Below are 26,594 nucleotides of genomic sequence, written 5' to 3' on the forward strand. Positions count from 1 at the left end.
TCTCCTCCCTCTCTCCCCCAAACCCGACGCTCAAAATGGTGTGATTTTTTCTGAACATTATGTGGACCATATAGAATAATTTGGTGTTGGAGGATAACTTTCACTTTGGATGTCTGGGTTTGGATCTAGTTATACCATACTATAGAGGTTCGACGAAATCGGAGGTAATAGCTCATATCCACCTTCAGTGACTGCACTATATAGAAAGTCGTTCTATCCGTTTTACTTGACCTCAAAATATTGCAATAATTCCTGCTCCATCCCCATCAACACAGCATCTAGTTATTATTGGTGCTGAAAGAAGAATATGTCGTGTATGTTCAAATAAAACTACAAAAGCATGTGATAAATGTGAAATTCCACTCCACAATAAATTCTTCAAAGATTATCATATACACTATTAAGCCTTAATTAATATGATTAATCTACGCCTGCTTCATTGTTTTAAAAATAAAATAAAATGTAACTGCATAAAAGTTATTATTATTATTTTGTACCCCTATGTGCCCAACGGGTCGTTAACGATCCAGCATGTTTTTCAAAAATCAGTTTTTTAAAAATTTTGTTAGTAATTTTTCAATGCATTTAAGGGTTTTTTATTACATTCTTGAGAAAATCATTGATATATTTGACAAAAATAGTTGTGAGCATAAATGTGTTAAAACAGTTTTACCGGTTGTAGTTCTAAAACCTGAAGTCCCAGTTAAAATTTCTCACCTTTAATACCATCCTTGGATTATAAGCTTTCATTTGAAACCTCATTTGTCATCCTACCTGGTATAATGACAGGGGAGTTGTGTTTACGGCGGACGTGGATAATTCAACATTTTCACATTTTTTCAAAATTGGGTGAAAACAAAAAACTCGGTATTCGAGACTTTCGGGCACGTTTTTAATATTTTGTTCCATTGTCGAACGTGAGAAAAGGATGAAAGAATATGGAAGAGTTTAAAGTAGATCTACTAAACTCTAGCAACTTACCTGAAAAGATTGACCATTTGTCGTGAAACATATGGTGACCATATGAAGTCTACCTTTATTTTTAATCTGTCATCGATGTGTGTTAAATTAGTGTACACAAGAGTTGGTTTCTGGCTAACATTTTCCTCTTGTTTCAAATGGTGTACAAAAGCCTTATATAATTCCTCGATTCTGGTATCGCCCACAAAAACAAAGTGGGTTTCTAATCCAATATATCCTAAGTAACGGAGGCATCGTTTAGTATCACTAAAAAAATTAATAAGTTGAGAAAATAATGTAGTCGCAAATAAAAAGGTGGAACAATTGATGTTTCAACAATTTTAGACATTCCAAGTGCTTAGCAAATTCCAGTTTTTGGAAACATGGCTTTCTTACAGCGGGCTGTACATGTATTAATCAGTGAAGTGGATTGCTCAGAGGTTTAAAAAAATAAAATCAGCAGAAACAATTACACATTAACAATTTGTCAAATAAAGCATACCATAATCTAGGTTTTATCACAAGAAACTCTCGAGATCTTTCCGTACCCACATATAGAATTTTATATATTACTTTCGTCTGTAGCATCCTGTCTTATGCTTCTATAGTATGGTCACCATACTATTTTAACCATATTTACACCCTTGAAAAAATTCAGAATAAGTTTCTCCGGATTTGTGCACATGTCTTCGGTGGAATTAAGGTCAAGGCTAAATATCAATTCCTTAGAAGACTACAGAAATAAATGTGATTAAATTTTTCTCTATAAACTACTTGGTCATACCACCGACTGTTCTGATTTATTAAGTCTTATCAACTTTAGTGTAGCACTAGAATTCTTAGAGACATGCCCGTATCTTCTATAAAACACTATCACACCAACTATGGCAAATTCTCTCCAATTAACAGGATTCAGACACTGGGAAATGACTTTAGTCACTCTTATGATCTGGTGAATACAAGATCTGTAAGATTTAAGCATTGCCTGACTGAGTATGTAAGGAATCGAAGATGAGTGACCTTTATCTTGGAGTCTTCATTTCATTTGATTTTAATTGTCAGAGATTTTCATTTTAATATTTTCAGGAAATTTAATTTACTTAAATTATAATCATTTGTTTAACAATATTTAATAATTATTTAATATACAGAGAGAGTCTGTAATTTGGAATAAATTCAATATCTCAAATACTAATTGTTTTTTTGAAAAATGCTCAGACCCGTCCATTATTATTTCAAATTGTCCTTTTTGACATACAATAATAATGTATACAGATTGTTGATTTTCTTAAATGGCAACACTGTCATTTTGATAGCTATTTTGATAGGGTGTGTAAAGTTATACACAACTGCAAAATATCAAATTTTTATTCTCTACCATTTACAAGATAATAGAAAATAACAAAGTTATGTCTGTAATTTGGAATAAATTCAATAATTATAATACTAATTGTTTTTTTGAAAAATGCTTAGACCCGTCGATTAGTATTTCAAATTTTCATTTTTGGCATACAATAATAATATATACACGGTGTCCCAATTTAGAGATATGACGTCATCGTTGATTTTCATAAATGGCAACTCTGTCATTTTGATAGTTATTTTGATAGGGTGTGTAAAGTTATACACAACTGCAAAATTTCAAATTTTTATTCCCTACCATTTACAAGATAATAAAAAATTACAAAGTTATGAAAAACAAGTAATCAAATAATAATTGAATTTAATTATTACGAATAAGCAAATGCTCATGTCGTTTCCCATTGACAATTTGACAATAATTGAGGGCAACATTATGAGTATTTGCTTAATTGAAATAATTAAATTCAATTATTATTTGATTACTTTTTTTTTCATAACTTTGTTATTTTTTATTATCTTGTAAATGGTAGGTAATAAAAATTTGAAATTTTGCAGATCTGTATAACTTTACACACCCTATCAAAATAGCTATCAAAATGACAGTGTTGCCATTTAAGAAAATCAATGATGACGTCATATCGCTAAATTGGGACACCCTGTATATATTATTATTGTATGTAAAAAATGACAATTTGAAGTACTAATCGACGGGTCTGAGCATTTTTCAAAAAAACAATTAGTATTTTAATTATTGAATTTATTCCAAATTACAGACATAACTTTGTTATTTTCTATTATCTTGTAAATGGTAGAGAATAAAAAGTTGATATTTTGCAGTTGTTTATAACTTTACACACCCTATCAAAATAGCTATCAAAATGACAGTGTTGTCATTTAAGAAAATCAACGATGACGTCATATCTCGAATTTGGGACACCCGTATACATTATTATTGTATGTCAAAAAAAAACAATTAGTATTTGAGATATTGAATTTATTCCAAATTACAGACTCTCTCTGTATGTAGATAAGGACACACCATTAAACTTGATAAAAATAATAAACTTAAAGATAAAACCCATAACTAAATTAAAATTCATGGTGACGTTTCAATTATTACTTTAATCATCGTCAGAATAATAAGTTTCTTGAGCGGATGCTTTAAAATAATTTTAAAGGAACAAACAATAATTAATGAAAACGTAAAAATGACATTGACAATCATTGGGTTAAGTCCATAATTTCAAACACGCCATGTCTTGTTGCGTGTTTAAGATTTGTTTTTTTTTTTTTTTTCAAGGAGGCATTATCCATATTTCTTTTGAAGCCACCCTTATTAGAAAGGATATGATCTCGTTTCCATGTGAAAGACATGATTCTTAGTGATCTCGCATCTAACATTATATACCAATTCAAATGTAGTAGCTGTGCAGCTACGTACGTCGGGAAGACTCGACGTCACTTTAATGTCAGATGTTGCGAACACTTAGGTGTCACTCCTCACTTAGGAAGACGATCAAGAACAGTTCCAAATTCAGCGGTATTCCAACATATGACTGATTCTGACCACCCTATTAGTCGTAAGGACTTCTCAATCATTGGTCATGCAAGTTCTCCAACGGAACTCAGCATCAAGGAGGCATTATCCATATTTCTTTTGAAGCCACCCTTAAAAACGCAACAAGACATGGCGTGTTTGAAATTATTGACTTAACCCAATGATTGTCAATGTCATTTTTACGTTTTCATTAATTATTGTTTGTTCCTTTAAAATTATTTTAAAGCATCCGCTCAAGAAACTTATTATTCTGACGATGATTAAAGTAATAATTGAAACGTCACCATGAATTTTAATTTAGTTATGGGTTTTATCTTTAAGTTTATTATTTTTATCAAATTATTTAATACTTAGTTTAGTATTTGTGTTATGATTAGGATACTTTATTTTTGTTATTTGTAAAAATGGGGACATCCCGTAATAAATAAATAAATAAAAGAAACAAAATGATATGACAGATGGCGTGACCATACACTAAATGGATTAGTAAATGCAGTCAAATGTGTGTTTTTTAATAAAATAAAATAGGATGAATTAAGTAAAATAACTTAATTTAATTTGGACTAAAAGAGCTCATCATAACTTGTTCGGATAATAAGTCCAGGATTTATATCACTATGCGAGTGACTTAAGAAAAGTAAAGACATAATCAAGTCTCCTTGTTAATGAATGAATATGGTAATGATTTGTTATCAGTTTCACCTTGGTATTTTGTAATAAGCATAATTTAAAAAAATAGTGACAAAATTATCTCTATGTAAGTTAAATTTTACTTTTGCATGTTTTACATTAATTATTCTTTTTATCTATAAAATAATGTGATTACTTTTAATACTTAGTTTTCTTGTGACGACCTTGCATGAAAGTAGCCAGTCATTTTTCAAAAAATACGAAATTTTTCAAGAACAAGTTTTTTTTTAATTTGTGAAGTCTCTAAATATAAAAAAATAATTTTCCTGTCAGCAATTCTAAATGTTTATAACCAAAAAACAACTTGTTTTTGCAAAAATTTTGCAATGCCTAAAATTTATTTTCTTCATTTAAGTAATATTGATAGAATAAACCTTCTTCTTTCATAAGCTACCCATAGAATGTACTGTAACTTCATTATTTTCTGAATTATATTGTTGCAAAAACAGTTTATTTGAGATATACACGGATGTCCACGGATGGGGTGCCCAAGACGAAAAACTTTTTTATTTTCAATTTTAGCGAAAAATGTCATTCTTGATAAAAAGTTTTGCTTGTTCTTAAACCCCATAAAACGAAATAAAATTCAAGTTTTTCAAATCCTGCTTAATTTTGTAGCCAATTTTATGCAAAATCCTGTAAATTTTTGCATTAAGTTCGAAAATGTAACAATAATCTAGTGTTGTCAAGCCACAATGTAGCTTAGTAACTGTCAACTCCGATAAATATTTTGCGAATTGTCATTTTTTTCGACAATGCTAAGCGTTCAATGAAGAATTTATCTTGTGATGTGTGTGATTTGTGTTTTATTGGCACTGGTTTTCACAACCAACTGGCCAGTCAATTTCATAATGATTTTTTAGACTATAACTTATCACTAACTCAGGGGAGTAATGTGTAGTGTGTGTGTTGAGTAAGTGTCTTGTTACTTTGCAAAGTCGACGTCATTGTCTTTGCAAAGAGACGCTAATTGTATCCGAACGTCTGCGCTTCAGCAGAAACTATTTTCATTTATTAATTTATAATAAACGAAAAATTTCTGACTCTGGTGAGATTCGAACTCACGACCATTCGGACCTTTCGATCCAAAGGTAGGCGCTCTTACCACTGAACCACAGAGGGGGGTAATTTATCTTGTGATAAATTTCATTATTAAAATTATTGGATTAATAATTATATAATTATAAAATAATTGGATATTTCAAGGAGAACGACAATGTCTGACTTCATAATCCAAAGAAGCGAAAGGGGTTTTGTCCCAAGTTATTATTGTTACAATTTCGAACTTAGTGCAAAAATCTATAGGGATTTACATAAAATTGGCTACAAAATTAAGCAGGATTTGAAAAACTTGAATTTAATTTCGTTTTATGGGGTATTAGAACAAGCAAAACTTTTTATCAAGAATGAAATTTTTCGCTAAAATTGAAAATAAAAAAGTTTTTCCTCTTGGGCACCCCATCCGTGGACACACTGTATAAACAACTTTTATCCGATTTGACTAAGCGCTTTGAAATCTTTAACATATCTAAAGCACCACAAAACTCAAACATTTCAGGAAATATGAAGGTTCTAAGTTCATTTTTAAAAAAGTTTATTAAGAGGAAACAGTAGCGATCAACAGGTAGCTAAAACGCGTTCCAAGATTGCGGCTGTAATTTTGAATATTTTTTCGAGATATTTTGCACACGTATTCGTAATATAATAAAGAATGGCGGTACAGAGCCCAATTTGAAAAATATATTAATAAGTGGAAATTACTCTGTAATTAAATACTAATATTAAAAAAACGAGCCTGTACCGCCATTAAGAAGAACAAAAAAATACACTTTCTTCAAATAAACTTTTCTATCCGATGCCTAGATTTTGTGTCATTTTGGAACTACTAAAATTTTTTATTTCATTAGTATGTAGTTCCAAAATGACACAAAATCTAGGCATCGGATAAAAAAGTTTATTTGAAGAAAGTGTATTTTTTTGTTCTTTTTAATGGCGGTACAGGCTCGTTTTTTTAATATTGTATTTAATTACAGAGTAATTTCCACATATTAATATATTTTTCAAATTTGGCTCTGTACCGCCATTCTTTATTATATTACGAATACATGTGCCAAATATCTCGAAAAAATATTCAAAATTACAGCCGCAATCCTGGAAGGCGTTTTGGCTACCTGTTGATCGCTACTGTATCACCTTAAGTAATGAGATACATACAGTATGTCCCTGTAAGTTGTATCCATATGGAAAACTTTTTTATTATTAACTTTACAAAAAAAAGTTATTCTTTATAAAAAGTTCTGCATGGTCAAAAACCCAAGATTCAACCGTCAGATATCAAATTTTATGATTGTTATACGAGGTATGTCAAAAAGTTTGAATTTCACTCAAGAGTAAAGTAGCCTTATTTTTCACAATATTGAAAATTGCGATTATGAAAAGTTGTTTGGAATTAAAATAGCTATTTTCCTAACTAGTGCGGAAAGTGATACTTTCACGCACGAGACTTCCGTTGACCCGAACGGCGCGATAGCGGAGTTCGGGCAAGCAGTCGAGTGCGAGAAAGACACTTTCCGCATGAGTTAGGAACAATATTTTTTATAGGGCCGTAGTTTGGAAAAAAGCCACAAAAAAATAGAGTTATATCATTTTTTAATTAGGAGTGAAAATACACAAATTAATTCTTTGACAAGGTTGTCAAAACCAAACTTTCAATATAATGGGTAACCACGACGACGATATTGATTTCCATGACGATGCGATGATTCAAAACCATTGAAATTGTCTATTGATCTGACTTTTAAGTATTATGTCAAAATAATTTTATTTCATCGAATCATCAGTAGTATTGCACAAGAGCTCTAAAATTATTGAATTTTTCCCGAGCGACACTTTGACAGTTTTAATTTATGTAATTATGTAAATTATGTAAAAGTGTCACGAGGGCAAAAATTCTATATTAATTTTAGAGATCGAGTGCAATTTGTTGCGATTATTTCATGAATAAAACTGTTCAAAACCAAAATTTTATTGTAATTTATTTATGTAAGTACAAATTAGTACAATTAAACACACAGTTGTTATAAATATTTTACGGTTGAAAGTCATCACTTTTATAATTTTTAAAACATTAATTGTCATTAATGTCACTGAATGTATTTTTTCGTAGCAACGAAGGGCATCTGACGTAATATACTTAACGACGGGAGATTATCAAAAATTATCAGTTTAATTTAGATTTCTGTAGCTTTCTATTGGTCAGAATCTCCTATGAATGAAATAATCGTGCTAATTTCATTAAAACATGAACAAAGTAAAATAAATTTGAAATAAATTAGTAAATAATATCTAAATATTAGTTTATTTCTTGTATTATAATATACTATATTGCCATATTACAAGGTATTTTACTTTCCCGCACGCCGTGCGGGAAAGTAAAATACCTTGCAACTTTCGTGCAACTTTCGGAAACGAAATGCGTGCGGGAAAGTGGCTCTTTTAGCACGGCCGTAGAAAAACTATATTCTAATATGCAATTACATCCTTCTAATTGGAGAAATATTTATTTTGAAAAATTATGGATAACTAACTTTATTTTCAGTTATTTCAATTCTGATAACTCTTTTATTATTAATTTTACGAACAAAAGTGATTCTTAATAAAAAGTTCTGGATCGTTTAAAAACATAAAATACAACCATCTTATATCAAATTTTATCAATTTTATACGAAGTATGTCAAAAAAGATAAATTTAGATCAAAAGTAAAGTACCTTTATAGTTCAGAATATTTCAATTAGAAGGATGTAATTACATACTGAAACATAGTTTTTAATTCTAAATAACTTTTCATAATAACAATTTTCGATATTGTGAAAAATAAACTTATTTTACTCTTGAGCGAAATTCATATTTTTTGACATACCTTGTATAAAATTGATCAAATTTGACATAAGATGGTTGTATTTTAGGTTATAGACCATACAGAACTTTTTATTAAGAATCACTTTTTTTCTTAAAATTAATAAGAACATCTGAATTGAAATATCTGAAAATAATGTTAGTTATCCATCTTTTCAAAAAAAAATCAATTAGAAGGATGTAATTGCATATTAGAATATAGTTTTTAATTCCAAACAACTTTTCATAATAGCAATTTTCAATATTGTGAAAAATAAAGCTACATTACTCTTAAGTGAAATTTAAACTTTTTGTCATACCTTGTATAATATTCAAAAAATTTGATTTTTGATAGTTAAATCTTAGGTTTTGGACCATGCAGAGCTTTTTATGAAGAATAACTTTTTTTCGTAAAATTAATAATAAAAAAGTTTTCCATATCAATACAACTTACAGGGACCATAGACCGGTCTAGTTAGACTAAAAAATAGGAGTGAGGTTACAATAATTACCATCAAGCTGAAAATTGGCAGGATTGTTCAAAATACCATCATAAATGAAATCTGAAAAGTCCTCATAAATCCGACCCGAGCTAAAAAAATTACGCGGGGTCAAAAGTCACCAAATATAGTTTTTAGCGATTTTCAGCGAAACGGTAAGTTTTATCATAAAATTTATTCTAACAAAAAATGTAGATTAGATAATGATTAGATTAGAAATTTTATAATTCCCTCGCGCATGCGCAGACAGACAGTATGTAGTTCGTTGCTAATCTTTCAAATTATGTACGAGTATTTATCAGCGCAAATAAGTCATTAAAAGAATATATTAGTGTTCTTAGTAAATGTATTATTTATTATAATTTTTGTGTCTTTGGATTTGTCTTCCTCGGGCGTAAGATAATAAAATATCTATTTTTATACTTCATTTTGATCTATTTGTCACCATGATGTGTAATTATATCCGACACGTCAATAGCACGGGGCTTGGTAGCTCGGTTGGTATAGCATTGGACCAGAGATCGAGACATCGCGGGTTCAAATCCCGGACGATTCATATTCATTTTTTTTAATTTTTGGTATTGGTAAGTTTTGGTTAGTTTTTGGTAATTATTGTTAATTTTTAGTATTGTAACTGTTAAGTATATTTATTTCGTTGAAATTATATAATAGAAGTATAACTTCTTACATGCTTACAAAGTACACACACTTCTTTTTTTTTTTTCGCAAGAGCCACCGTTTTTGAGATACAACGATTCAAAGAGTTGAAAGAGTTCTAATCGTCATAAGATGTATTAGTAAGTACACCACGTATATACATCACTGAAGCTGTAATACAAGTAAACATAATATTCTATCTAATTCTAATACTGTTTCTACTATACAGCTTGCGGTCTACCGAGGGATGCAATGCATAAGATGTATTATATTACAGTGCCGACAAAAAAATCTTTACAAAGTGAATGTAACGCGAAAATAATAAGAATTATTATTTCAATTTTACGGCTTATTCCCAACAAAAATAGTAAATTGATATGACAAAGTATTAACTTATAATCATTCTTCTTACTAATGCGTCTTATTCAATTTGTAAAGATGGGTTTTGTCAGAATAAACACGTCCTATTGGTACGTCGGCTAATCTAATCACCCTACCTATTCTTTTCTCAGAAGGGTTTGAACATAATAATGAAAGCCAACTTTCTAGACAAAATGTTTATTGCTAAGTACTAATAAACATTTCAATATACAATAAAATTTATGAAAATTTAGTTTGTTTACTATTATGCAAATTACACCGTTATCTTCCTGGGTGGCGAAATCCTTTAGGTCGGTAGATGACACCCTGGAGGTAATAATTACTCTTGAATACTACTCCAGAGTGCAAATACGTGTTAAACATAATTTTACTTAAATGTGCTGAAGTTTTTAAAAAAAACTAATTCAACTCAACAGGAAGTTATTTCCAACGGAGTTAGCTTTCTTCTCTCTATGTATGGAGCGCCTCAAAAACTACGTTCTTAGTTAAGTTTCGATATACATGTTTCTTTAAGAATACTCAAAATAAAAAACAAGTGCAATTATCTTGTCTTCCTCCAACCTCAGCAGCTGCTCATCAACATCTTTTTCGGGTATATTACCAAGTTCAAGTGTGGCTTGGTTATCAGCTAGATCTATAAGACTGGGGATGGAAATTAGTCAACAGTTCATTAGAACCAATTCAAACTTTACTCCCACCTGCGCCGGAAAAACTCCTGAACACAATTTTTTGCAACTGTAAAAAGGGATGTAGCGCTAAATGTGGTTGCAAAAAAGTTGGTCTGTTTTGTTCGGTAGCATGGACTAATTGTCAAAACCGGTCGTGCTCCACTGTTAAATCACCAACAATTGAGGATTCATTTGATTCTATCGAGGAGCCATGCGATGTGTCATTATTGGGGCAATTTACTTGCACCCAGGATGAACAAGAAGAAGAAGAACAAGAAGAAGAACTAGAAGGTGAAGCAGAAGAAGAAGAACAAGGAGAAGAGGAAGCAGAAGTATTAGAAAATTATGAACCAATTGGATAAATTTCCCTTTTTTTTTTAATTTATACCGCTTTTTATAACTTTTACCATTTTTAACCCTTGCCAATATCAATTATTCAATAGCTTCAAATTAAACAGAATCATAACAGATCTGTGGAATAGGCCTACTGGGGAAACCACGTTAAAAAACGCGCTAAGTACACTACCTAAGGTGGTGTGGAAATGTGTGCGCATATTATGACAATTACAACTTTTTGAATCGTTGTATCTCAAAAACGGTGGTTATTAGGAAAAAAGTAATAAGACATTTTTTATACATAATTATCAAATCTACATTTTTTGTTGGAACTAATTTTATGATAAAACTTATCGTTATGCTGAAAATCGCAAAAAACTATATTTAACCCTGCATAACACCCCGCATATAACCTTTGACCCTGCGTAAATTTTTTAGCTCGGGTCGGATTTATGAGGACTTTTTAGATTTCATTTATGATGGTATTTTGAACAATCCTGCCAATTTTCAGCTTGATGGTAATTTTTGTAACCTTGGATGTGTAAGTTGACCCGGAGTACCAGGGACATACTGTATATGTAGGTTCTCATTATAGAGATCCATACTATACAAAACAACTGTTGTTTGCCTGACCAGGTCAGTGTCACTAGAAAAATCTTGTTTCCCTCGACTTCAGTCAAAAACAGTTAAACCACTATTAGTAGTTTAATTCTAATTAGGTCAGGTTAGGTCCTTTTCTTGTAGAAATGCAGTTAGCGGATCAAACAAATCTACAAATTGATTTAATGTGGTTAGCTAGATATCCATTTACAGCATATTTAATAATAATAATAATAATAATATCGTCTTTATTATTTCTTCAATATAGAAATGTACATTTTTATATAAAACATAATATATTATTTTCAGAAATAAAGGGCGAAGTTCATTTTCTGAAATGTCGCCATTTACAGAAAATGTTCTTCCACTTAACCCGAAAAAGAAAAAAAAAACTTATCTATATAGTGCCATTATAAAAACAACAATAATTTCGTTTCATTTACCAATTTATTCGAGCTCGAGCATTATGTTCGTCCAGAACCAAAATTATGATTGAGAAATAAACAAATAGTCTCTAGATTTGGATTTAAACTGCCCAATGTTTAATACTTTTATTGTTGATGGTAATGAATTATACAAATGACATACCTGATACCTAAAAGACCTTCTAAATATCTCTGTTTTAAATTTCGGTATTGCCAGCAAACCTTTATATCTAATATTTAAGTTGTGTATGTCCGTTCGATACGTGATTTTACGATGAAGATAAGACGGTTTTTTTGTTAGAATTATTTTATGATAAAGACAGACTGTATGATGTACCCTTCTATTTTCCATATTCAGCCACTCAATTTCCTTAATTTTATGTGAAACTCTTTGTCTTCTGCGAATGCCAAATATGAGTCTTAGACAGGAATTTTGAACTTTTTGAATTTTATTCTTGTAGTGAGTGGCTAAATTAGGACCGTAAAGAGCGTCAGCATAATTAAAATTTGAAAGTACAAGAGATTCACACAAAATTTTCTTAACATTAAATGGTAGAAAATGTCGATTACCGTATATAATCTTAATTGAAGCGTAGGCACGCTGTATCAATTTATTTATATGTTTTTCGAATCTTAACTCTGAATCCATTAATACACCCAAATTCTTTGCCACATCAACAACATCAAGAATTGAATCCTGAATTTGGATTTGGATTGATGGTAAAACTAATTCCCTTTGATTTTTTGGCCCAAATATTAATATGTTTGATTTACTGGAATTGATGCATAGGCAATGGTTTAAAGCAGCTTCTACAAATCTTTTTAAATCGGCATTAATCAGATCATTAGCGTTTTTTAAATTTTCGATTGGGAAACTGTAGTAGAGCTGAGTGTCATCAGCATATAAATGAGCTTGGCATGACTGAAGCTTAGAGAGAAGATTAGAAGTATATAGAGAAAATAATAAAGGACCCAATATTGAGCCTTGTGGAACTCCTGAATTAATATTCAAAGAGTTTGAATTTTGACCTTCTATATTAACATGCTGTTGTCGCCCTTCCAAATAGCTTATTATAAGTAACAACGCATCATAGGAAAATCCTAAATACTTTAAAATGCTTATCATTAATTCATGGTTAATAGTGTCAAAAGCTCTGCTAAAATCTAATAAAATCAATATAGTACATTTTCTGTCATCTATAGCCGTAAGTATGTCATCGACAATATGCAAAAGTGCAGTTGTGCAACTAAAGCCTTTGCGAAATCCAGATTGAACATCAGGTAAAAGAGAAAATTTTTGTATATATTCCTTTATTTGAATTTCCATAGCTCTTTCCAATACTTTCGATAAAGTAGGTAAAATACTGATACCTCGCAAGTCTTTCATTTCTTTTGGATTTTGTTTCTTCGGCAATACCCTCACAACTGCCCTCTTCCACATCGCCGGACAGACATTCTCTGTTAAACAATAATTTATAATATGTGTAATGTAAGGTACGATATGAGGACAACAAAGTTTAATTAATTTAATATTTATACCATCACACCCTCTCGCATTCGTTTTTATATCTGATATGGTCTTAAAAACAAACAAGTCATTAATTTCCTTAAATTTAAAGTTTTCATTGAGTAATCTATTATTATTATAAAAATTTAAAAGATGTTGGGGTGGTTTTTTATTAGGAACAGATTTTATAAAAAAATTATTTAGATCGTTAGGCTTTTTTAAATCCTCTGGAATATTTTTATTTTTATCGGGAAGAAATTTATTCAACTTTAGTGTCTTCCACATTTCTTTTGATGAATTATTATTGAATTGATGTATAAAGTATGCCTTTTTTTCTCTCTCAATAGCCCGATTAGTAAAGTTACGCATTTGTCTATAAAAATCTAAATGTCTCTGTAATCTAGTCCTTTTAAATTTGCTTAAAGCTTTGTCCCTCTCGTTCATCATAATTTTGATGACATATGTCATCCATGGTGCTCTGGCTTTAGTGACTCTAGAGGTAACTATGGGAATATGTCTATCAAATAAATTATTTAAGCAATTAACTAAGTACGATATTTTTGCATCAATATTTTCCTGGTCATATATTCTGAAAAATGAAGTATTAAACAAATCAGCCTGAAAGGATTCTTGATTAAAATTTTTAAAGCTTCTATATGTACACATTTTAGATTGTTGCGATGTACCACCTACATTTACCTTACAATAAACAATAGAGTGATCTGAGATGTTATGATGTATGACACCCCCCTCCACTGCAGCTCCTTTTTGTACTATTACATAATCTAGAAGTGTTGCAGATGTAGCAGTGACTCTAGTAGGAACGTCTATCAATTGACAATAATTCAGTGATTCTAAAATTGAATAAAAATTCTTAACACTACTATTGTCATAGTCAAACAAGTCTAAATTAAAATCACCCATACAAATTATTTCATCTACAGTTGGTCCAATATCAATTAGACTATTTTCAAACTCATCCAGAAAAGAATTTAAATTTTTTTCATGAGGTCTATATATTACACCTATTCCAAATGTTTTTTTATGAACCGTAATTTTAATCCATAACTGTTCCCAGATATAATCCTGCCTACTTATAAGTGGTTCACAACGCAATCCATCTCCAACATATATACATATTCCTTTACCTCTGCAATTTCTATCCGCCCGGTATAATTTATAATTATTAAAATTTAATTGGTCATCAACAATACTATATTTCAACCATGTTTCACATATTAAAAGAATATCTAAAGAATTATCCGAAACTATTTGTTTAATATTTTGCAATGAAGGTACTAATGATCTTGCATTACAGCAACCTACTTTAAACATTTTGTTTTATTTTAAACAATTTGAATGCTCGAGTTCGAAATTAAAACAATACCAAAACAAACGATATCTAACTTAAACAAAAAATTGTAGTTCTTGTAGTTTTTGTTCCACCTAGATAAAAATCTAGTAACGGGAACAACTCAATTGGTCAAATGCTGCAAATATAATCCTTAACATTGTTATGCTCGTAAAAGATAAAAATAACAAACATCATGATTCTATCTGTTAATTTCAAAAGCCATTAAATAGAGAATAATAATAATACATTATATACTAAGTAAGTAGTTTAGCGACATCCTCCAGTGAGCTGATTCTTCTACCATTTTGTTGACCATTCAGTTTGACGTAAACTTGACCATAATTTGTCCAAACCACACCTGAACCATTAATTTTTTTCACTGCCTCCGTTACAATATTTAGCTGCTCTCTCGTTAAATCCTCTCGAATTATTATATTTGTAGACTTCAGTGACCTTTTATTTTTGTAAACAACATTTTTATAATAATTTGAGGAAAATTTCACCAAAACTGGTCTACTTTTGTGGGTTTCTTTCTTGTTCAGTCGATAGCAGAACTCTATACTTCTTTCATCTAATTCCAGATGCATTGTAGTTGTAAATATAGCAAGCATAGTTTTAGACAAATTTTCAGGACCCGATGGTTCAGGAACTCCATAAATTCTAAGGTTGGTGCTTCTCCCCATTTGTTCCTGTTTCTTTTGGTGATTAACAAGAGATTTGATTGTCTCTTCCTGCTGCTGAAGTTTTCTAACAATACTTTGATTTTCTTCTTCGAGTTTGGCAATTTTTCGTTATATTTCTCTTCGATAATCCCAGTTATAGTTTCGGTAAGCTTGAGGATAAACTCATCTGCTGTGCACAATTTAACAACAAGGTCTTTAACTACTGAGTGCAATTCATCCTCTCCCTTACCACTTTGACTTCTATTACCATCTCTACCCATTTTAACAAAACAAACTTTATAAAAACTTACTGCAAATCAGCTAAAAATCAGCTAAAAATATTTCTATGTATCTATGTATTTACGTCCGTGGTCATAACTTCCACTTACAGACAAATTTTCAAAATTATACGTGCACGTTTACCACATATTCCAATACTTAATCGCAGCACCGCAAAACCACGTCTACTCTGTAAGGCACATTCTTTTCGAATGTCATCATTTCAGACATGCGATGTAGTGTACTAAGGATAGGGCCATGCAAACTAAATGAGAATTTTCTGACAATATTGCCGCTCTTTACAACAGCGGCTGTGAAAGGTAGTATTAGGCAGGTACTTGTAGAGGATTATTGCGGTTAACTGCTGTGGAATAATAAAGGAGTATTTCTTCTTCCTCCTCGAAACTCCTTATGCCCCCCAGGGGCATCTAAAGGAGTATTTATTTATGATAATTCACATAATGGCAAACCCACTTGCAATATAATGTTTGAAGTGGAGCATAGATAGATATAAAATAGTTTAACAGTTTACCTAACTATGCATGAAAGCTCAAATATATTGTGGAATTTTATCTCTATTTGAAGATTATTTTATACCTATGACCTATGATGCAAAACTGTTTGTATTTTTTGCCCCTTACAAATTTGTTTGTACATACTTGTCTTTCTAGAACGATTTTGATTTTATTCACATTATTACCCAGTTTTTGAAAATATTCACCATTATTGACCAGTACATACTGAATGTTGTTTATTGGTAAATAAACATGTCGACAGTTGAAAGGTAAAAGGTTGTAACCCATAAATCAACTTTTTTCAGGAAGCAGAAAAAAACCCTTCATTTAAGTAATTTATGAGGAATTAAATTAATTTTTTTCATTAACTTATAGATGAATTATTGATCTGCAAATTAATGAAAAATATGTTAATGGGTTAATTCCTCCTGAAATTACTTAACTGGAACGTTTTCTCTACTTCATTAAAAAAGTTGATTTGTGGGTTACAACCTTTTACCTTTCAACTGCCGATCATAGTTTAACAATGGGAATTACTCATTTATGAAATAATCCTTTAACACTAGAAAGCCGGAGGGGCCAATTTGGCCCCTGTTGCGATTTGAAGTTATTGTAGTTTTTTTAATTGAGGCAATAGTATTTTCATATTTTATGACTTTTAATATTTTGATACAAAGCCTTATTTAAAACAAAAAAATATTGTTTACTAAATTTATTTAATGGTTTTTTTAACAAATCTACCATAGAAGTCTAAAAGGGCCGAATTGGCCCCGTGTAAGTTATTATCGTTTTCTGGTAAATTCGACGATCCTTTCTTTCAAATTCCTGTCGAATGGGTAAAATTATATTTATGTATGTTTATTGTAAATTTATTGTAAATGGTTACCCTTATACTGGTACTGATCATCTATGTAATAAAGTTACAATTGTTGGTGTAGAGGACCAAATGACGCGTCTTTATACTACAAAAGCAACTTCAAGATGATGGCCTATGTACGTGTTTTATCATACTCTTGACTTGGAAGCAATAAATGCATGGATTATTAATAAAGAAATAACTGGAAGTAGACTCAGTTTCCGTAAGTTTATTCTTCGGCTGTATAAAGAATTATGGGCCCCATACCTTGTCTCCCGAAATCTGGAACTACGTCTAGCAACACCAGGTCTACCAACAACTATCACTGTTACTATCCAAAAACGAAAAAAATATCAGTTGAAAAGATTTTGTAAAGGAAATCATACTTCAAATCATTGCCACGGTTGTAACAAGGCAATGTGAGGCAAATATCAAAAACTGCAAATTGTATGGTGTTCCGAATGTTTTTGATGGGCAGCGAATGTGTTAAACAATGAAAGTAAAAAATAAAATTTGATTCTAACGTCTAGAGTTAATTTAATTTCTTTAAACTGAGTTTTAATTTATTAAAGAACGTGGGGCCAAAATGATCCCTTCCGGCTTTCTAGGTAGGTATGCTAAGCCAGACATTCCAACAAAAACAAATATTTACCTGTTAGTGTAGAGATGTAGCATACACCCATAAGGCTGCCATTCTTTATCTGCTTTATACCTTCCATCAGATAATAGCCATTTACAAGAGTTAGTACCTAAAAATCATACTATTTTTATTCAAATGATTATAGGACAGAATTATTAACATACCAAATCTCAAGTGTAATATGCCATGATAACAAGCAAATCCAATCACCAGAAAAAGAGCTACCTTCTTTGCATTTGTCGAATTTATTTCTTCAATAATTCTCTCGATTTTTGATTTTTCTCCAGCCATAATAGATTATACAAATAAATTTGTTTCATTCTGAAAAAGTTAATACTATTTATCTACTGTGCATATTTTATGAAATCAAGTGACGTTTAGAATGGTCGAGGTGGATTCTACAAATAATTTTAAAAGATAGAAATTTGAACCATTTGAACTACTCAGCAGTTAGGCAATTTTTCATACTGGAATTGATGTGACGTCATTATTCATCTTCTTTACTACACTCATGACCGTCTCTATTTGAACAGTCTGTGCTGTGGTATTAGATGTGGCAACATTGTCAAGTTGTCAAATAGAGGGCCGATTTATAGATAAAAGGTGGCCCTTCGAGGGAATAATACAACAGAAATCTAGAGACCGCGTCTCACCATCAAATAATTTGATCAAACAGTTTGAGCAAACTCCGGAAGTACGTCAAAGTGACGTCACAATTGCAGTTTTTTTGAAATTCTAAAAATCTGTGCAGTCCAGTTTGATCAAATTTTTTGTATAGGGCTTTTCATCGACTGTCATTTGTTTCGAGCTTCTGTCATGTGTCACATAATATTAATATATCTACGCCATACGTCTTTGGTTTGTATCATTGGTATATATCAATAACGTATGACGTAGATATATTAATATTATGTGACACATGACAGAAGCTCGAAACAAATGACTGTGAATGAAAAGCCCTATTGAGTTGTCTAACTTGTTTGTACCTCTTTATTTAAAATTAAAATTTTTCATTATTATCCACAATGAACACTCAGGATGTGACGTCACTAACTGTCACTTTCAGTTTGCACAAACCAGTTTGATCAAATTATTTGATGGTGGGAACGCGGCCTTTAGTAGCCGAAATATGAGATTATTTGGCAGCCTCCGTACTATAAAGGAGGCCGTAAATAAGAGAATTTGTGGTCTGTTTTGAAACCAGGAGTAATTCAAATTTACTGCGCCGTAATGCTTATTTGTAATTGGTCCAACACTCAAATGTTATGAAATTTTGACACTATTGGCATTTCATAAATAAGTTATATAACCGGTTTTTTGTGTTATCTACGGTATTACTTTAATTTTTAGATTTTTAGTCTGCTTTTATTTAAAAAAAATGTTTTTTTAGAACTATATAGCGACATATTAGTAGGTATAATAATGGGTATAGTATACTGACGGACAAAAATATGGCATATTTTATCTTCAATCGTTATTATTTGTTTATTTTTTATCTTTGAAATGTATTAAGTATTTTGTTTATTTATTTATTTTATTTATTTGATGTACATATTTTAATTTATTAGAGATCAATATATGATTAAACATAATCTTTATAATATGCAATAATGTAACAAATTAACAAACATTGCATAGTGAAAGTGTGCTTGACAATTCTTATTTTGTTGACATGTCAGTTAAGGCTGTATGACACTATGCATTTTCCTGTATCATTTCTAATATCGTTTCTGATATCGTTTCTTGTATACATTTTCTTGTATCATTTCTTGTACGTACATTTGTGCCCTGTATGCAAGTTCTTGTAGGTATCGAAAATTGTATGAAATTCGGCACGGGATTGGTCGAAATTTTGTTTGTCACCCTGTGTCACATTATGGTAGTATGCATCTACAGCTACAGCTGATTTTAAAGATTTTATAAACTTTTAATTAACATTTTAATGTTAACCAGAATTTTACGTTGATTGTTTGAGGTTGATTATTATTTGTGTTTTTATTTTGTTTTGATATTTGTGCTAAAATATTTGCATTAGAATTATCTTCAGTTTGATCCAAATTAGGAACTATTATATTTTCGTCTATTAAAAAATTATGCACCATGAAACCTAAATTTATAGTTTGAACTTTACTAGGAGCTAAATATATGTTTATTAGTAGAACAGTAGTTCATACCATGATACTATAAATAACACCATGATACTATAAATAATACTTTATTTATAGTATCATGGTCCATACCAAACGGTATATTAAGGATCAATAAAAGATTTATAAATAATACCTACAAAAACACAAATAAATTCATCAATACATGATCCCATTTTCATTTCAGCCGCCATTATGAGTAAGTAATTATGACATTTTAGATGTTTTACCAGCAGGTTTTACGTTTTTGCTCTTTGCGCAGAAATTGGCGCAGTTCTTGTACAAGAATCTGTGTCTGACTCAAATTCTTGTATCGTTTCTTGTATCTGTGTATCATAGAAAAAAGTGTTGTGTGCTGTGTATGACACTATGCATTTTTTTGACATATCAGAAACGATATTAGAAATGATACAAGAAAATGTATAGTGTCATACAGCCTTTTTACAGTCGGAGAAATGAAAGTCGTTAATAGGGGAGTGCATTTAGATTTTCACTTCGGAAAAAATCAAACAAGATAAAACTTTCTGTAATTTCATTAAGAAATGTTTAATAAACAACATATCAAAAAGTTCTACTCGAGAAGTGGGTGCTTCATTTTTTATTAAACAAATGAACAGCGAAGTTAGATGTTTTTTTAAATAACTCCGAATATATAATTTTTAGAAAAAAACTGACTTGACCATTGAAAAAATTCAGAATATTTTACAAAAAAAACCTTATATAAAGATTTTTCTAAAATTAAATCTCTAGCTTCTGTAATTTTTTATTTATAACGCTAAAGTCACCCTTCTCACACACATTGGCGCACTGTAAACTAGCGTTGGAAGAAGTGCACGGTTGAGTTTTTTTAATGTCATTCTTTAACTAATGGATCAAAAGAAAGTTTACAAATTGGACATGAAAGAAGATAAAATAAGCTATCTTATGGTTGTAATACAAAGAAATAAAATGTATGGACATAAGTACGATGTGGGCGGAAAATGAGTCTTACATGAATTTTGTTTAAAAATGATGTAAAAATGTGTAACTAATACAATTTTACTTATAAAGCTCTCAAATTTGCACAACTTACCTCTTAATCATCTTACTAAACGATGTCTCATTCAAAAAAAATCTCAAAAATTTAATTCAAATAATACGCTGTCTCAAAAAATGTAATTTTTGAAAACTTCGTAGTTCTACAGAATTCCCACCACTTTAAGACGGTATTGCTCAAGTTTGAATAAATCTAATACAATTTTTTTGATATTTTTTTAAAGCCTAGGATGCAGTCTTTAAAAAACACTGAACTATTTTAGTTTAAAAATGATATAAACAATTTCTTTTTGAGAAAACTAAGAAAGATAACAAAAATGTAATACAAAAACCGAAAATTACCAGCTGAAAAAATGTATATACAGAGTGATCAAAACTTTTTTCTGTAAAACTTACCTAAAATTAATTTAATAATAAGCTTCAACAATAATAAATGTTCAACAAAAAAATTTTTTTAGCTCTTATACAGTATGTTTGCGTAACTTGGAACCTATTGATAACTTTTTTAATATCAGTTTTACGAAAAAAAGTTATTCTTTATAAAATACTCTGCATCGTATATAACATAAGATGCAACCATCAAATATCAAATTTTGTTAATTTTGTACGAAGTATGTCAAAAAATATGAATTTCACTCAAGAGTAAAGTACCTTTATATTTCACAGTATCGAAAATTTTTATAAAGAAAAGTTGTTTGGAATTAAAAACTATCTTTCAATATGTAATTATATCCTTCTAATCGAAAATTTGTTTTTTTAAATATTGTTTCAAATTAATTATACCAAACATCATTAAATTTTCACTTATTATTTATGATAACTGATTTATTATTAATTTTATGAAGAAAGTTATTCGTCATAAATAGCTATGCATGGTCTAACACTTAATATGCAAATATAAAATATTATATTTTATCAATATTATACGAGGAATTATGTAAAAAAATTGTATAAAAGTGTAATTGCATATTGACACATCGTTTTTAATTCTGAACAACTTTCCATAATAACAATTTTCAGTATTATGAAAAATATAGGTATCTTACTCCTCACTAAAATTTTTATTTATTGACATATTTTGTACAAAATTGATAAAAATTGATATTTTATGATTGCATTTAAAGTTTTAGAATATGCAGAGCTTTTTACTAAGAATAACTTTTTGATCCCATTGCAACAATATTTTGAATATTGAAGAGATAGATTTTGAATAATTTGTTCTTTCTTTCTAATAAATTTTAATTTTTAATATTATTGTGAAAATTATTTGTTTATCTTCTTTTTAAGAATGAAATTCCATAATTGTTTGATTGGATTCTACTTGTTTTTTATTTAAATATCCGCCATTTTGGATCCGCCATTTTGAAATTTAAATTTTTAATCTTTAATTCAGATTCAACTACCTGTTAAAAATAAAGACAATAAATGTTTTAGAAAAATGTTCTTTTTTATGTTCTTTTTAGAAAATCCGCATTTTGGATCCGCCATTTTATAGTTTATAATGTTCAACATTTAAGTTAGGTTTATCAAAGCTCTCAAAAATAAATATATGTAGAAATAAATACATTTTGTAAAGAAATTATGATTTTACAACTATTTTTTAAGTTATCCGTCATTTTGGATCTGCCATTTTATAATTTAAATTATCAAAATTTGATTCAGGTTCAGCAACCTCTCAAAAATATCCACATATATGTAAATAAACACGTTTTATTAAAAAAATCGGATTTTACAACTGCTTTTTAAGGAATTTTAGGAAAAAATCCGCCATTTTGAATCCGCCATTTTGAATTTGCAAATTGTAATGTCAGATTCGGGTTCAGCATAATCAAAACTAAAATAAAAACATTTTTTATCAAAATAAAATGTTGAATTCACCCATATTCTTAACATTATTGTTATTCAAAACAATTTGTTATTGTTATTCAAAACAATTGTTATTGTTTAAACAATTAATAAACAATTAGCGGCGAAATTTGTGAGTAGAACTTTTTACTTTAACATATTTATAAACCGACAAAAAAAGTTTTAGAAAAATATAACCTTGTTTGATTTTTTCCGAAACATTGTATCTTCTCGTTCTAATTGCACTCCCCTATAAGGAGTTTTTATTATTGCTACGTAACGTAATGCATCTCCGTATACGTAAAGCAACTAACGTGTCGTAGAGGATGAATAATTGAACGTAAGGTTTCGGTAATGGTAGGTACACACGTAACGGAAAGTGGGCATATACCTACTATATGATTTGTATTTAATAATATTTTATGGAAACGGAATGCCACGGATATGGAAAGTAAACGGAAGGTATAGTGAGAATCGACCTTAAAGGAGGCGGTAAACACCAGAATGTATGGTCTGTTTTTAAAACAGGAGAAGTAATTCAAATTTACTGCGTTATAATGCTTATTTGTAAGTGGTCCAACCTCAGGTAAGTTTACTCAAATACTATTGACTGTAATCTGTAATACGTCCAACTCCCACAGAAATCTGGAAGCACGCGAAGCACGTTGCCACTGTCGGCTTGCGGTGAAACTACGTTGTGACAACGTAAAATTTGACGTAAACATTCAAATTTAATTTTATAAATTTTTGAATAACAAGTTAATTTTGCAAAATTAAATTAAAATAAAAATAGTTCAAACACTTGTACAAAAACAATAATAAAGCAATTTTATAAATGTAAGGTTAGATTGCTCTGGTTATCACCGCTGACCGCTAGATGGCGCTATTTTTTTGCTTCCTCAAATGTAATGGGAAATGTCAAGAGTTGTATGGCTTTTCATCGATTGTCATTTGTTTCGAGCTTCTGTCATATGTTGTATAGTCTGTGTGTAATATTAATATACACGGATTATACGACATTTGACAGAAGCTCGAAACAAATGACTGTGAATGAAAAGTCCTATTACAGTTTAATAGTATTTGGTTTACTTTAGGTTTGTTCCAACACGACCGAGAACCGTCACGAAACGGTAACGCTTCTGCGCAGTAAACATAATCCGTTCCAACAAAAATATGATCGTCATCGGATCGTCCTTCCCACTGTTCCAACAAGAATTGTGATCTTTCGGTGACGGTTTCGTGATGATCATTTCAGTAATCGGGCAAATGCATAATGTGCTGGTTGGACTGACTTGCGCACTAGGATTTAATTCTTTAAAGTTTTTGAGCCTTTGATCGACTAAAAGCACACAAGCTGTCACCAACAAAAATGACAAATATATGATTACCGTCATGGGACGATAACTGGGCGATACAATTACGAACATGCGCACAACAAACGGTACAAGTAGTTTCGTGACGGTTTCTGGACCGTCCAAAAGTTCATGTTGGAACAAACCTTTTATGTTCTGAAATTTGGACACTAATGACATTTATGAAATTTTGACGCTATTCGCGGTGTGCAAGTACTTGGAAGGGATACGAGAAACGATCGTGCGCGAATAGCGGAGAAATATTGCAACTTTCTTAAATAATTCATATTGTCAATTGAAATTGTCAAATTGACGTACATTTCATACCTATTGTCATTGAAGAAGAAAAATTATATATTGCTCTACAATATTGATATGACATGCAATTATTATATAAAAGTAAATTTAATTAATTGTATTTTGCTTGCAGTACTTTTTTCTTCTTATTTTTTTGGACTATGGCCTTGACAATTATCCAGTAACCAGGACTAATATAATTGGCCAATATAATTAAAAGTGCGAATAAAGTTGCACAGCGTAGAAACCAGGTGTCGCTTTGCCGAACTTGCACGGTCCCAATTGGCATTTCATAAGGTTAATTTATTTATATCAGCGATTTTTTGCGTTTTCTGCGTTATTCCTTTAATTTTTAGATCTTTAGTCTGCTTTTATTTAAAAAAAAAAAATATTGTTTTCATTACTCATTAGCGAATAATATTTATAATAGTTATGGATTACCGACGAAGGCCGATATCGTCAACCAGAAAAGAAAATCCCAAACAGCACAAAGACATATCTTAAAGACGTCAATGGGACGTCTGATTTCGGCATTACATACGTCTTATGGATGTCCATTTACTCCTAAAACATATCCATAAGACGTCTTATGGACGTCTTATGTTGTAAAAGGTAACTCGTTGTCCTAGGTGAGCGACGGAAAACGACGCGACGCGATGCGATGCGTTGCGATGCGATGCGACCAGTAATTCACGCGACGTGTGGCTTATGTAGCGTCGCATCGCGTCGCTTATGTAGCGTCGCATCGCGTCGCTTTCCATCACTCAAACCAGGACAAACGTGACGATGTCAATTATCCATTCCTATTGTTATAGTGTGGGGAAGTATACGACAGTGTTACTAGAAAATTCATATTTTAAATACTTAGCTAAAAAATTCCATAAACGAAAAAGAAAGACAACAAATGTCATATATTTAGAACGAGTAAATTTGGAGAGTTTAATCATTTATATCCGAAATTAATGAAATAATCCACGTTGATTTAGAGGGTATTGTGGCTTTATTCACTTTCGATTATATCATTGCAGCTGTTAAACTCAGTATTAATAACTGAGCTATCAATAACTATCAATAAGTAATTTTCAAAAACCAAATTCTATTGAGGAGAGGCTGTTACTGACTTTAAGGTATGCTAATAAAAAAACTGGTACTATATAGTTATTATTAGTTTTTATTTATTTAATAAACTATTGCGTAGCATAATTTGAATTGAAAAAAGCAATGGGGCGTCACATTGTGTCGTGTCTCGTCGCGAACAAATCAAGTTCGCACTTCGTCGCATCTTGTCGTAGACTGATTAACCCGAAAACGTAGGCCATACACAAATACAACCATTACTTGATATTTTCGCGTCGCGTCGTGTCGCGTTGTCGCGTTTGTCGTTCACCTAACCCGTTGTCCTAGGTGAACGACAAACGCGACAACGCGACACGACGCGACGCGACGCGAAAATATCAAGTAATGGTTGTATTTGTGTATGGCCTACGTTTTCGGGTTAATCAGTCTACGACAAGACGCGACGAAGTGCGAACTTGATTTGTTCGCGACGAGACACGACACAGTGTGACGCCCCATTGTTTTTTCAATTTAAATTATGCTACGCAATAGTTTATTAAATAAATAAAAAATAATAATAACTATATAGTACCAGTGTTTTTTCATTAACATACCTTAAAGTCAGTAACAGCCTCTCCTAAATAGAATTTGGTTTTTGAAAATTACTTATTGATATTTATTGATAGCTGCTATTAATACTGAGTTTAACAGCTGCAATGATATAATCGAAAGTGAATAAGCCACAATACTCTTTAAACCAACGTGGATTATTTCATTAATTTCGGATATAAATGATTAAACTCTCCAAATTTACTCGTTCTAAATATATGACATTTGTTGTCTTTCTTTTTCGTTTATGGAATTTTTTAGCTAAGTATTTAAAATATGAATTTCTAGTAACACTGCCGTATACTTCCCCACACTTAAGAATAGGAATTAATAATTGACATCGTCACGTTTGTCCTGGTTTGAGTGATGGAAAGCGACGCGATGCGACGCTACATAAGCCACACGTCG

The 26,594-nt window shown here is 30.7% G+C and overlaps 1 protein-coding gene across 1 annotated transcript in view; it reads right to left on the reverse strand.

Annotated features, from left to right (window-relative positions):
• Window positions 1-18,276, reverse strand: part of LOC126891974 (N-acetylneuraminate 9-O-acetyltransferase) — a 44,602-nt gene extending 26,326 nt beyond the window's left edge. The window contains exons 1-3 of the mRNA XM_050661331.1: window positions 18,010-18,276; window positions 17,858-17,954; window positions 982-1,227 (exon numbers count right to left, since the gene is read on the reverse strand). Of these exons, the coding sequence (XP_050517288.1) occupies window positions 982-1,227; window positions 17,858-17,954; window positions 18,010-18,136 (470 nt within the window). The 5' untranslated portion in view covers window positions 18,137-18,276. The remainder of the gene's footprint in view (window positions 1-981; window positions 1,228-17,857; window positions 17,955-18,009) is intronic.
• Window positions 18,277-26,594: the final 8,318 nt, after the last annotated feature.

The sequence above is a fragment of the Diabrotica virgifera genome, chromosome 9, assembly GCF_917563875.1.
Source record: "Diabrotica virgifera virgifera chromosome 9, PGI_DIABVI_V3a".
Classification (NCBI taxonomy): domain Eukaryota; kingdom Metazoa; phylum Arthropoda; class Insecta; order Coleoptera; family Chrysomelidae; genus Diabrotica; species Diabrotica virgifera.